This window comes from Neopsephotus bourkii, unplaced genomic scaffold, assembly GCF_033783945.1.
Source record: "Neopsephotus bourkii isolate Nb327-2 ecotype Australia unplaced genomic scaffold, CSIRO-AGI_Nbou_v1 NB_1328, whole genome shotgun sequence".
Classification (NCBI taxonomy): domain Eukaryota; kingdom Metazoa; phylum Chordata; class Aves; order Psittaciformes; family Psittacidae; genus Neopsephotus; species Neopsephotus bourkii.
The window spans coordinates 3,366,300-3,380,550 of record NW_026901808.1 but is presented as its reverse complement, the minus strand read 5'-3'; the positions used below and the strand labels follow the sequence as shown (position 1 = coordinate 3,380,550).

General features: G+C 36.7%; 1 protein-coding gene across 5 annotated transcripts in view; it reads right to left on the bottom strand.

The window, feature by feature from the left end:
* FBXL13 (F-box and leucine rich repeat protein 13) overlaps positions 1-14,251 on the bottom strand; it is an 85,000-nt gene that overhangs the window by 15,240 nt on the left and 55,509 nt on the right. For all 5 annotated transcript variants that reach the window (XM_061366328.1, XM_061366331.1, XM_061366330.1 and 2 more), the window contains 3 exons: positions 13,987-14,106; positions 12,300-12,426; positions 4,178-4,261 (listed from right to left, as the gene is read on the bottom strand). In XM_061366328.1, the coding sequence (XP_061222312.1) occupies positions 4,178-4,261; positions 12,300-12,426; positions 13,987-14,106 (331 nt within the window). The remainder of the gene's footprint in view (positions 1-4,177; positions 4,262-12,299; positions 12,427-13,986; positions 14,107-14,251) is intronic.

The following is a 14,251-nucleotide window of genomic DNA, read 5'->3' as shown; positions in this document are numbered from 1 at the left end:
TGATCTTGCAGGCCTGCTTATCTTGGCCTAAGGCCAGTGTAATTTGTCATTTACTGGAATGGAAATTCTACCTCTGTAGGGAAAGAAGGAAATACTTGTGTACTAGAGTGAATAAAAACCAAACACTGGTGCATGAACCTTTTCAAAACTTTCAAGAATTAGTCCTGAAGTAAACAGACGAAAGACCACATAGAGAAATAGCACACGTGCATGCACATGGAGACACACAAATCCACATGTCTATCGTGCACAAATATTACATATTTATCATTCTGAAAAAATCCTGTAGATTATTGCCTCTGACACCTATTTTTCCTCATGTAAAACAGGAACTCGGACACTAACATATGATTGATCACTGGAAAATGTTAGCTTAATTATGATCAAAAACTACATGATTCTTTGTGATTTTCATGGATCTTACCCAAACAGATGCAAAACCCCTTATTAAGTCAGAAATTTGGTTCATAGACCAGAATTCAGAATTGTCAGTGGACAATTCAGAATTTCCTACTTCAATCTTCGCTCTACAGGCTGTTACCTGTAATACAGAAACATTCTAAACTCAGTAACTGAACTGGTTTTATTCATGTATAAAAGAAACTGCACTCCCTTCAGAATTAGACCTCAGATGTGATGGCTTAATCACAACATACTCAGCTAGGGTATGTAACACAAGCTGAAGCCAAGATTTCAGTGCCTGTGTGATATGATTATCTTGTTTTTACTGGCATAGTTTGCCTACAGACATATTTAAAATACCCTTCAAAGTTACGTTCTGAATTTGCTCTTAACTTTAAGTCTACCCAATATCATTTTTCGAAGAGCACTAAAATTATATTTGCAATCAAAGGGAACAGAGCTTTGTTTGTTTTCTTCATCTCTGTATCCTATGTCTATAAAGAAAACAATGGAAGAGGCTGGGAAGATAAACAATGTTTGCAAAACATTCAGACTAGAAAGAATCAAATACCATATGAAGGAAAAAACATCATTTTCTAACTTATTTACACACTTGTAATTCTGTGTAAGTAAGGCCTGAAGACACATACAAACATTAAAGGAAATATGAAATGCTGAATTGCTGCTCATTAAGTGAGCATTACCTGAGATATGAATAAGCAAAGATCCTATTTACAAAATCTGTGATCACATAAGCATTTGCATACTGTTACAACGGCTGAGGACGAATAACAGAATTAACGCTGTACAGTCCACATTATTTCTGTTTATACAGTTTTCAGTTATATTACTTAGCTATTTTATAACTTTCCAGCAACTTACCTTCATAGTGTTAGAAAACCTCTCTTAATATGCATTTTCTTTTCACATAATTTAAATATTCTTTTATAATCAAAGGAGAACCAAGTCATGCAGCATACAATGGGGTTACTCTCTACAAATTTCCATAACCTCATAACATATGAAAGGTTATTTATAGATTCAACTTACAAAAAAGGACTTGCCATTTTGTTTTGAGTTACTTCATACCTCTTCTTTCTCCTGCCCTCCCTAGATCCATGACAACATGGCTTCTGTAACTTCTGCATGTACACCTTGCTGCTGCTTTCTTCCTCAAAAACTTTAAATTTATATGTCAGACAAGGAAAGAATAAACATTCCTTTTTCCATAGTCTTTGTTTTGAACTTACTTCATACGGTAAGACAAGTGAAATAGCTTCTTATCCATAAGCACAGCACAATGCAGAAGTGATTATTCTGCTCTGAAAGCATTAGCACTGGCACTACCCGACTTTCCATGAGGTACACAAGATATACATACTTGGTCATTGTTCTGGTTAAAAACATGGAACTTTTTACACAGAACATTCACAGAAGGCAAGTCAGAATTATTCCTAAAGAAGCAAATCCTAATGGCCTGATGTGTATGTTGAGTAACAAGATTCAATCCAGATGCATCCCTTGTGGTACAGCAACAACTGACTCATTCTTATATATATGGCGATAAAATTATGAATGTTGCAGCTTTATAATGGAAAAAATGTAGACGTTGAAGCCTGGGATTATGTGATGGCATTGCCTGTACCCGCAGCCTCACGATCTGCAACTGTTTATGGGCATGAAATTCATACAATCAAAAAATCATGACTTCAGCATTTTTGTTACATATGACTAGGAACAATTCTCAGTTACAGAAAAAAGTGCTCTTATTTGGATGTGAATCCTTTCTCCCTCCTAAAGAGATGGATGGTTCTTTTTTCTACTGCAAAGTTACTGATTAATGTTTATTTCTTATATTCTTCTGAAACACAGCAGTAAATTATGCAATTATATTGAGTTTGTCAAATCTCCATAAGGACTTAGGTAAAATTCAAACACCTGTGATAAGGATAAGGAATTTCACAGTTTAAGTATACATTTTAGAAACCATACTTTTTTCATTCTGAATATTCAGATTAGGTTCATTACATGTCCACTAAATTACGTATGAAGTAAACAGCAAACAGTGACCCCTTTCCACCCTTTTCATGTCATTTGTGATTGAAGAGATCACAGTGTATTCCCTCAACCACCCCCTTACCAGACCACAGGTTTCTTGGTTACTTATCTGTTCCTTTTATGGAGATTGTACCATGCCTCTGATCATCTCTATTACCCTCTCTGCATCTTCTCCAGTGTGACTGCAATGCTTTACCCAGAAACAGAATTACAGTAACACCAAATAACTAATTTTACCAAAAGAGAATAAGTGCTAATAAATCAGAATTTAGCATGTAGTTACTGCTGCTATGATAGTATGCCATCTAAGTGTAGTCACTGCTGCTATGATAGTGTACATCATCTAAGTGCTTGGAGGGCAAGTCTCATTGTTGACACTCATTAAAGAAAAGCAAGAGTCAGTAAGCAGAAATATTAAAAAACCCATAAACATTGTAAAATGAAATTCAAATCTTTTATTAGTACTAACAGCTGTGTGATAGCTGCTGATTGTGCAAAAGAGAGAGCATTTTCTCCCTGTGTAACTTTTTAAGCTATCATCCATGTAAATAACTGATTTTGTGGCAACTTCCATCTGAAAGTTGCCTTTATACAAATTAATTTATTTCCTGTGTGATTACTTTATAAAAATTACTTCTAAGCTCATAGGCTAAATATGAGAGCAGAACATTATAAAAATGCATGGTTTAATCTAATCTTTCTATTTTAAGAACAATATCTGGGTTTATATTGCACAGATCCAATATTTAAATTTCACACCCACTGTATGTAATTTTAAAAAGAAAAATAATGGAAAAAAAAGAAGTTTAGTGCGATTCAATGGAAGTCGTGCTGTGACAATGATGAGGTTTTTAGAATAAGTATTTCAAACGAGTAGCTTAAAATACATGTAGTCCATTTTCTAGCAGATTAGTTTGATATTAATTTGATTAGATATGACTAAATTACTCATTTGATGCTTCTGTAAAGGTTTTATTCAAATAATGGCACAGGGCAATTTGTGTTATTTTTCCTATAAAATAGCTAAGACATGTATCCAATCTAGAGAAGATGTACATGCATTTCTTATTGAAATATATTTTGTTTGTTCTTTTATAACAGCAATCATACCATTTATGCTAGTAAGAAATATGCTGTTAGACACAAATTGAGACATACTTTTGTGTCACCAAGAGATAATGGTGTGTAGCAATGTATCAGCAGCACATGAGGAACCAACATTTGAAAGCTGCAGTCACACTTATAGGTTCATGATCAACCCCCAGATTCAAGACTAAAAGTAATTCAACTATTCCATTGCATGAGGCATGCTGCATCATCTAAATATGGCATTCAACAAATCAGTAAGTAAAGAAGCAGAAAGCAAAACCTGAAAACCAGTGATGGGAAAAGTTTGGTTTAGATAGATAGACATTGGTGAAAGATTTGTACAGCAAGAAGGAAATAATTGCACCAGCAACTTAGAGTGCAGTTTGCACAGTACAATTCATTAGAAATTTAGGCTCTTGTAGAGTGAATTTCAGAGTCAAGTGGGATTCAAGATGCATTAAAGTTCATGGAAGAGATGAGAAAAAAATAGAAATGAATTGAAGTACAGCAAGAGTGTAGAACAGTGTAATGAAGAATGAATGATGAAATAAGATCAATTTTGAACACGGTTAATTATAAGAAATAGAGAGGCTCCCAGGAGCCACCAAGAGAAGAGGTGAAGTTTTACCTGAATCCCAGTATCACTGATGTTTTTGCATTCTGATATAGAAAGTTCCTTTATTTTTCCTTGGCAGCCAAGAGTCCTCAAACCCTAAAAAAATACAGATAATCTTAAAAATCAATACATGCAAATTATATGTAATTATGTCAAGATAGTCAATAATATATGGTGCTTGTATATTAAAGCTTCTAGGAATTACAGCACCTTTTAAGACATTGTCCTCAGCAGAATGCTTATAGTTTAACCTATTTTTGCTTGAAGTATGTACAGGGGTTTAGAATTCTTTGCAGAACTAATTCAACTGAAAAGGCAAAAATCAGGTTTTCCTCCTGATAAAAAAAAAGTAAAAAAGTAGCATGGTGTGAAATACTCCCACAGGACACAGACCAGGACTCTCATAAAGGAAAACACATTTACAGATCTCTCCCAAAATTTGGGATTGAAAGAACTTTTTGTATTTTTTTCTTGTTGGAAGAACAAAACAGTATTTGCTATTATAATATCTTAAAATTGCTGCCTTTATGATTTGCTTAACAGTCAGGTCTTCATGGCTACAGCTGTGGTACAAGACAATGTTTGAAATGGTGCAATCACACCCACAGGTACATGAACAACCCCCAAACTGAAGACAACAGGGAGGTGAAAACACTAGTAAATTCCTATTTTAGCAGTGCAGAAGGCTCTGAAGATGCTTCATGATTTTTATGGCTCGTACACCAGGAAACAGGACCATGTTCTGATCCTAAACTCTCTAATCTGAGAATTAAATGCTGATTTTGTAAAAAGTATTTTGATAGTCACAGCAGAACATCTCTGTGCTTCATACCGATAAAGTAAACTTTACTGAAAAACAAAGTTATCACTTTAGTCCATATGGCTAATGCGTTATCTACAATTAGGCAGTGAACAGCACTGCACAGAGAGGAAATATCATCTTGAAAAAATAAGCTCATCTAACTAGTGTCTGGAATCCAGATGTGGACTGCAATGATAATGCTGGAAGAGTGCGGCTGGAGTCCAGATTTTGCAAATTCCTGAAATCTCCCAGGCTGGATAAAACCAAAATGGAGCAATGAAAGAGATTTGCAACCCTGGCTACTTCTGAAAACAAAGACATTTGCATGTTCCTCAGCAGATGCAGTCACGTGGTGAGCGTTACTTTCAACAGCTCCACGAAAATCTACAGCTGCCAATTTCTTGTTGACCAGAGCAAGACAAAAAGCCAGTTATGTATTTAAACCCCAAATGGGTTTATGTCAGAACTTGAATTTCTTACAGCAGAGAAGACCTTATGGACATAATTTCTTCTAGCTTTTTTCTTTGTTTAAAAGTGGCACCACATTAATGTAGTGGGTAATGAAACACTAAAGAATATTATAAAGATTTGTGACAACTAATGCTGCTATGAATTAATTTATAATCACTTTATATGACTGGAGTGACACTGATTCACGGAACAACTACTTTTCTTTTTCAATGAAAATCAAGGTCTCCTTTGAGGCATTTCATTAATAATTCCAGATTTGAGGAGGGGAAAAGTGAAGGAAGACAAGGAATGTCATTAGGAACTGCCTATAGAAAAATCATGAAACTCTTATATTTCCAAGAATAATCCTCTTCAAACAAGCCCTACACTGGAAGTCTAATCTATATGACATTTTTAACTATTCTTTTTGTATTTAGCATATATACACAGCAGACAGTTATCACTAGTTTTATCAGACTTCCTGAGTTATACAGTAGTATTCCCTGATAAATAATATCAGTATCCCCATCCAGGATTCTGACCTACTTCTGTAGACTTTTATTTTCCATACTAAGCCTCCAGACATTTTTGAAAGATACGGTCAGAGTTATCATATTATCATTGGAACTCCTGGAAATAGATGCTAGCAAAACAAATACTGTGCAACATACAGATTAGGATCACTCACTCTCCAAAAAGTGTCTCCAAAAACTTATTTCCCAATTAACATACAGAAATCACCATGTGTATCTTGGATCAATCTCTGTTGCCATGGAGAAAGGGAAGACTTTTTTGTCTTTCATCTTTTAGAATGTATATTACTATTTCCATTTAGAAAACAACTTTAAAATAAACTCCTTATTCCTCATCAAGAGCTTTTTTTTCCAAGCAATTTTTTCGTTTTTGTTCTGTTTAGTTTACTTCATTACACGAGGCCTACAAATAATTGCAGGACATCACTTATTATTATTCCACCATGGCTTTTGTAGATGAGAAAATTAGTATCAACTGTACCAGGTGGTGAGAGTCTTCGCTTGCTAGAGTCGTCTGTGGCTGTGGCATACCAAAGAACAACTCTTTGTCATTTATATTCACAAGCTGCAAGTCCCTGCCTTTCAAGTGCAGACTGCAAAGAATGTACCAACTCTGGCTAACAATAACCATGTGCTACACTATTTTCAGCTCCTGAGATTTTTGTTCGCATGTCTATAACCTTAAAGGTCAGCATCTGTAATGTATCTTTATGTTCCAAAGATACACAGATGCTACTTCCTGTTCATATTCCAAACCAACAGGTTGAACTCAAAGTGACTCCAATCTTGGAAGACAGCTCTTCAGAGGTATCTCCTACCTTCCATTTCTGAGCCATTTAATATTAAATAATTCAGATTAATCTCTAAAATGCTCAGATTTCTGCACAGATTACCACAGTCAGAACCTGTTTCATGGATCAAACACAAGAGAAGATTGTAATTCCTATCATACAGTATCATTTTTCTAATAACAATAAACATGTGGCAGAATGAAGTTCAGCTCAGCTTCAGATAGCAAAAACCTCCTGGAAAATGGTGAAGTCCTTCGGCAAATGTAGCTATACTGTTTCCAATACCTGAGCTAAGATAAGGGTGGGTCAGATCTGTTTACAGGAACTGTACTAACATTTTTGTATTGCAGTGCAGAAATCCCCCTAGATGACTTTGTGTATAATGCATGCTATAAAAATGACTTTCTGTACCTAACACCATTTGCAGTTGGACCAGATCATAACTTCTGGGGTACAGATGCCAATGTTTCTTGACACTAACTCCAGACAACAGGGCATCTGTTGTAACAAAATGTCCTATAAAAACATTGAGACCAATTTTCATCATTGATAAGTACCTTTAATTCCTACTCATTTGCATTGGAACTCAATGTGTTTGCATACCTGGCACTGATTGTAAAAATCCTCTGTGCATTTCCTGTCCTTATGCAGAATTAAGTTTCTAAGTCTCTAGGCTAAATTATCTCTTTCTCTATCCTCCCAAGGCAACTGGAGTGCTAACAGCTGAACTTGAAGCCCACTTTAATATACTTCAGCATTTCCTTTTCCCTGCCATGGGAATGTGTGTGACTTGTCACGTCTTTTCCTTTGGAAATCAAATGCAACTAATTTGTTTCCAGTCTGTTGCTGGTTATATCTGGTTATATCTGCTAGACCTGCTAATATTATTTTCTTAACCTTTACAACACTCTTCCTCATTCCTGGCCTAATTTTCTAGTAGACCAAAATGTGAATACAGGCTATGGGTCAAGTCACTGTTGACTCAGAATCCCACAAAGAGTGCGAAGAAATTATTCTAGATAACTGGAAATCCATAATGTCACTTTTAGGTTTTTTTTTTATTATTAAGATATTAGTAAATATTTATGTTGAAGGCAGGCCTTCAGGACCAGCCAGGATCTGAAGATCATTAAGTACAAACACATAAGAAAAGAAAGTTGAGCTGTTTATACAGCTATATAACCACTACTCTAGAGTTCCTAATGAGAAGTTATCCTCAGTTTAAAGAGCACTTTACTTCAACGAGTAACTACACACACAGCACACAAAAAAACCTATGCCTGATTAGCTGACTTGATGCCACAAATAATTCTTGAGGAGGCATTTTCAACCAGAAGTGAGAATTGGGCCTTAGATTATCACAAGAGAACTCATGTATGCCAGTCATTGAAGAAGAAAATGCAAAAGCAAGGAATATTTCTCTATATACTTCATATTTTCTTTTTATCTTTGATTTCAGAAGTGTATTGAGGTTCTTCACATGTTTAAGTATTCTACCTGTTTAGGTTTTAGGCTATTTTTCTCTCTCATCATTACACTGTATACAATTCACCAATGATATTAAGCTTCCCTGAGTCTGTGTCAGGGCATCTACAGTTTTTGCTGCTGGATACTCTACATAACTCAGGAGTGAACTAAGTCTCTTTAACAAGTCCTTCTATTATTCTTTGCTACACTTTTCTGTCTAAATCCTGTTTGATTTAAGGCACTTTCTTCAAATGTCATGACACTTCTATACTTATTTCTCTTTTTAATGTCCCAAGATGAGTGCTCCAGACCATGTACATCAGCAGCTTGTGTTGGAAAGAAGAAAGCCAAGCAGCTGCACGCTTCCAGACTCTCATCATTGGAGCAAAGCTGTCAAAGCTGCATCATATAGACATCAGAAAGAGTTCAAAGTATTTTAACAAAAATATGGACAGTGTGAAAATAAAGCTTATAGAAGTATGGGAAACTCATGGAAGCATTTCTGCAGAGTCTGCTTTTACAGGAAAGATAAATAGGTTTTGGTTCTAAATGCTAATGTTTCCAGCTCCACAATGGAAGCTTAAACTCCTTGTATATATCGTAAATAAGTTCAGAATGATGTCTAAAATAACTTGTGGCATTATCTGTGTATTCATGACTTGGGGGTGTTGGTCGATGAGAAAACGAACATGAACCAGCAGTGTGCACTTGCAGCCCAGAAAGCCAACTGTATCCTGGGCTGCATCAAAAGGAGCGTGACCAGCAGGTCCAAGGAGGTGATCCTGCCCCTTTATTCTGTTCTCGTGAGACCTCGCTTGGAGTATTGTGTGCAGTTCTGGTGTCCTCAACATAAAAAGGACATGGAACTGTTGGAACAAGTCCAGAGGAGGCCATGAGGACGATCAGGGGACTGGAGCACCTCCCGTATGAAGACAGGCTGAGAAAGTTGGGGCTGTTCAGCCTGGAGAAGAGAAGGCTGCGTGGAGACCTCATAGCAGCCTTCCAGTATCTGAAGGGGACCTATAGGGATGCTGGGGAGGGACTCTTCATTAGGGACTGCAGTGACAGGACAAGAGGTAATGGGTTCAAACGTAAACAGGGGAAGTTTAGATTGGATATAAGGAAGAAGTTCTTTCCTGCTAGGGTGGTGAGGCACTGGAATAGGTTGCCAAGAGAAGTTGTGAATGCTCCATCCCTGGCAGTGTTCAAGGCCAGGATGGACAAAGCCTTGGGTGAGATGGTTTAGTGTGAGGTGTCCCTGACCATGGCAGGGGCGTTGGAACTGGATGATCTTAAGGTCCTTTCCAACCCTAACTATTATATGATTCTATGTTCACCATATTCACAATTTAAAACACTGTGGTCCATATTCCAGGGAGTTTAGAAGACCAAAATGCAAGAGGAAACAATGAGGGGTGGCAGACTAGCTAGAAATAAAGGGAATTTGCTCAAAGATTTTAAACGGCGTTCTTTCAAAGAACTCAAGAGCTTTGCTCTATCATTGTGGATTTTTTCAATGCTGTCACTAGGTTGCAAATCTTTTCATTTCCAAGTGTCTTGTAAGTTGTTTATAACAATAAGAAAACGATTTCTAGTACTTCGGGAAGGATAAAAAGAGAACCAATATCATTCCCACTATTAAAAAAAAGTTATTTGGACTTGAAAATGTGTTACTTGTTTTTTAAAAAAATCAATTTTTACTAAAGAGGGAAATATTTTCTGAAATGTAAAAGAATGAATGATGAAGGAACTGAGCATATAAATTAATATTTAGAATGCAATTGTGGGGTCTTTTATTTAATGCTATATATTTTATGAAAGAAAGAGCAATGTAGTCAAAGTCCTAATGAGAACAGAGCAGTGACTTCTTCACTATGCTACTGGTATCTCACATGCATGTAGCTGACATCCTCTTCGTTGAATGATACTGGGTTTTGTTAATGAATGGTCTTTGACTTATCCAGCAAGACACTTAAACACACATACAACTTAAACGTGATGAATTACATGCCTTATTCTAGCTTGTGACTAGAAGTTTGCCTAGACATATTCTTTCCGTGTAAAATGTGTAACTTTCTACACCATACCAAAATGCGAATATATGCAACGATTAATTTTATTCAATTTCCAGTCTTTTTGTTGAGGAGTAAACTGAGGACAAGAATAAAAAACTTCTCCAAGCATGAGAGATACCTTTGATGTATTTCTTATCAGCACTACAGTTTTTAATTACAGTGAGTCTACAGGGTATTTATTTATTTATTTCATATTAACAAGGCTCTCTTGTCAGGGACAGTTTTAAGAGTTAATGTATTTCTTCCAAATGCAACAAATTTCCTGAATGAAATACAAGTTTGCAACAGGAACATTCACTTATTTGGCACCAAATGATGCCTCCACTACCAACAGTGGAAAAACCCGTTTTGATTAGGTCTGTCGTAACTTACTGTAGTAAATTCTGCTCTGCCTTGATGGGCTGAATGATTTTGCTGTCATTTGAAAATAAAACAGAAAGGGAAATTCTCTCGTGTAGTGCAAATCTATGCTGTACATTCTACATTTTTCACACTAAATAGCAAGACAACAAAAGCAACAGAGATCTACTGCACAGGCTGCAGGAAAGCGTATCAGCCTTACCATTCTTCATCAGCACAGAGTAATGGTGCCAATTACTGCACACAAAACATTGTGCTACATTTTTAAAGCAATACTTACTAAGTCTAAATTGAAAGAAATCTTAATACAACTTTGTATGCTAGTAAAATACATAATATAACTTCAAAGAATACAAATATCAGCTTCTTACAAAGCAGACTTCGAGATTTCCTTTTATCAAATTAATGTTTTGAGATTAGAAAATGTAGTTATTATATATTCATGAATGTTTTATACCCAAACACAGCAAACAGCAAAGTCCATAACAGTTTTGTAGCTAGTACTGGCAATCGGAGCAGAAATTACAGAAATGGATAAATGGACAGTTTCTGGTTTAATTTATCTGTCTTGTGGGAAAGAGAAAACCGAAAGCCTCAGAAATGCAGTCTAATCAAAAGAGCTTGGCTTATTGCCGAGGTCATGAGCTGTGCTTTGTGAAAACTAGAGTAAGAAGCAAGACAGCATTTTAGAAGACTAGCTGTGGCAGGCAAGGAGAAAGAAAACATTTACATTGAAACATGGTAATTCAAGGCAGCACAAATTTCATTCAAATATAATTTTTCTGATCTTGGTTTTCCCAACCCTCTTTGCTGAGCTTAATTTTGTTTTTTATTTTCAGGCCTCTCTAAAAGTTTCAGGCATTTTAATTACTTTTGCACAGAGCACAAACTCTCTATTGGAGACAAATAATTTAAGTTCTTGGTCAGAAATCTGCTTGAAGAATGGTGGCTGAGCGAATAGCCCCTATGGTAAGTTTTCTCCATGAGATTTCTCCTGCGTTTCTGTGTTCAGTGAAGTGTTTGCCCCAAAAGTAAAGGAAAGCGCAGAACTGGCTCGAACTCTGCACACAAGCCAGGACCTGCCAAGAACATCTGATGTGGAGGTCTGTGATGCTTAACCTGGCTCCCACACTCACTGTTTTGCTTTCCAGAGTGTTTTCAACTTGACACATTGAAGATACCTTGTTAGTAATTCTTTCACTAGCAATTATTTTCTAGAACACAGTGTAGAGCAGTGCCTCAGCTAGAGCCAACATGCCTGAGTTTGCACCATAAAATCTAGTTAATGGAAAACACAATTTTTACAAATTTAAATGTTAAAAATAGTTTTTCCCTAGTTTTTCTCAAGCCCAATCATCCTGGAGCAAAACCATATCTGCTTAATAAACATTCTTTTCAGATTAGCTTCATAGCAGCCAAACTTCCTGGCAGTTTCTCTTTTTCAAATGTCCAACTTGTCTGACTTAAGAAATACCTTTTATTTGTTACTGCCTACACCTGCGCTAACACTGTACTGTACATGTTTCTAACATATTTTTTAATGGCACTGTTTCATATCCAGGCAGGTTTTTAAATGGGTTTTTATGGCTTCTTTGTTTTTTGAGGAAGCTTAGGTAAACAGTAAACACATTCTTCATTCTTTAATCATACATATACCATATCAGAGATTCTGGTTCCAGAGATATCAAGGGATATCAGTGATAACATATTTCCCAAGGCTTCAATTCCAGCATCAGTCACATTTTCACAGTGGCACAGGTTCAGGTAGGTCAATTCATGACATCTAAAATAAAGAAACACAAGTGTCAGCTTTCTGCTTTTGTTACAGCAATATAGCATAGCAAGTTCATTTTTGTAATAACCATTGCTAAGTTTTTTTCAGGGGACCTATGAAAATAACACTCTGAAGTTTTTACACCTAACTTTTATAGGCACTTCTAAGGACTCCACAATTAATGCAATAATGTTTCAAACAAGGCCAGGTTGGACGAAGCCTTGGGTGGGATGGTTTAGTGTGAGGTGTCCCTGCCCATGGCAGGGGGGTTGGAACTAGATGATCTTAAGATCCTTTCCAACCCTAACTATTCTATGATTCTATGTGTGCTTGCAGCCCAGAAAGCCAAATGTATCCTGGGCTGCATCAAAAGGAGCGTGACCAGCAGGTCCAAGGAGGTGATCCTGCCACTCTACTCTGCTCTCGTGAGACCTCACTTGGAGTACTGTGTGCAGTTCTGGTGTCCTTAACATGAAAAGGACATGGAACTGTTGGAACAAGTCCAGAGGAGGCCATGAGGACGATCAGGGGACTGGAGCACCTCCCGTATGAAGACAGGCTGAGAAAGTTGGGGCTGTTCAGCCTGGAGAAGAGAAGGCTGCGTGGAGACCTCATAGCAGCCTTCCAGTATCTGAAGGGGTGCTATACAGATGCTGGGGAGGGACTCTTCATCAGGCACTGTAGTGACAGGACAAGGGGTTATGGGTTCAAACTTAAACAGGGGAAGTTTAGATTGGATATAAGGAAGAAGTTTTTTCCTGCTAGGGTGGTGAGGCACTGGAATGGGTTGCTCAGGGAATTTGTGAATGCTCCATCCCTGGTGGTGTTCAAGGCCAGGTTGGACAGAGCCTTGGGTGGCATGGTTTAGTTTGAGGTGTCCCTGCCCATGGCAGGGGGGTTGGAACTTGTTGATCTGAAGGTCCTTTCCAACCCTAACAATTCTATGATTCTATGATACTGTGAACAGCAACAAAATTAAATCAAAATATGGAAATCAAGGAGCTGGCTAACCAGCAAACATGCTATGATTATTCACAAGTATGTAATGAAAACAAATGGGGCCTACTGAGAGATCTAGAAAGGAGTGGAGTGACTGACTCCTGTCTTCTCTAGAGATTTAAAAATGATCTTTTGATTGCCAATACCAATGCTCTTTCTGAGGAACTGGAACTGAAGAGGTGCAGCAACAGAGAGCTTTTTGTTTCTGCAGACATGAGTATTTTTTGAATTTACAAAATACGACATACACATACTAATCTTTTAATACAGTTGTGTCATTGTTAACTATCATTTAAGCACTTTTTTTCCACCCCTAAAATTAAGTCTTATTGGGTTTCCATATTTATATTGATCTATTCCCCTTTATATAATGGATCATTTTTAAGAGATGCCAAAATGGATTAATCATTTATCTAGTACATTTTTTATATACAATTGGCTGTATAATTTTATCCATTTATTAACATACTAAGAACTTTAGAAACATTAGAAATATACTGCATATTAGGAACATTAGAAATGTACTCCGATTCTATTGCACTAGAAAAATATTGTAGTGGACGATGTTACCTTTGTGCTATTTCTGTGACAGAAGCATCAGTGACATGAATACAGTTAGTCAAATTCAGCTCTCTTAGCTTAGCTCCTGAAGAACCTTGTACAAATGGTACTACACCTTCATCACTGATGCTAAAAGAGAAATGTAGACAATATTTGTAACATGTATTTTTTCTACTTCATACAAGTCGATATACAAGCCGCATCCAGCAACTTAAAATGCAGATAAGCAGAACTTAATAATGGTATTCTTTAAACAGACTTTTGAACCCCCAAA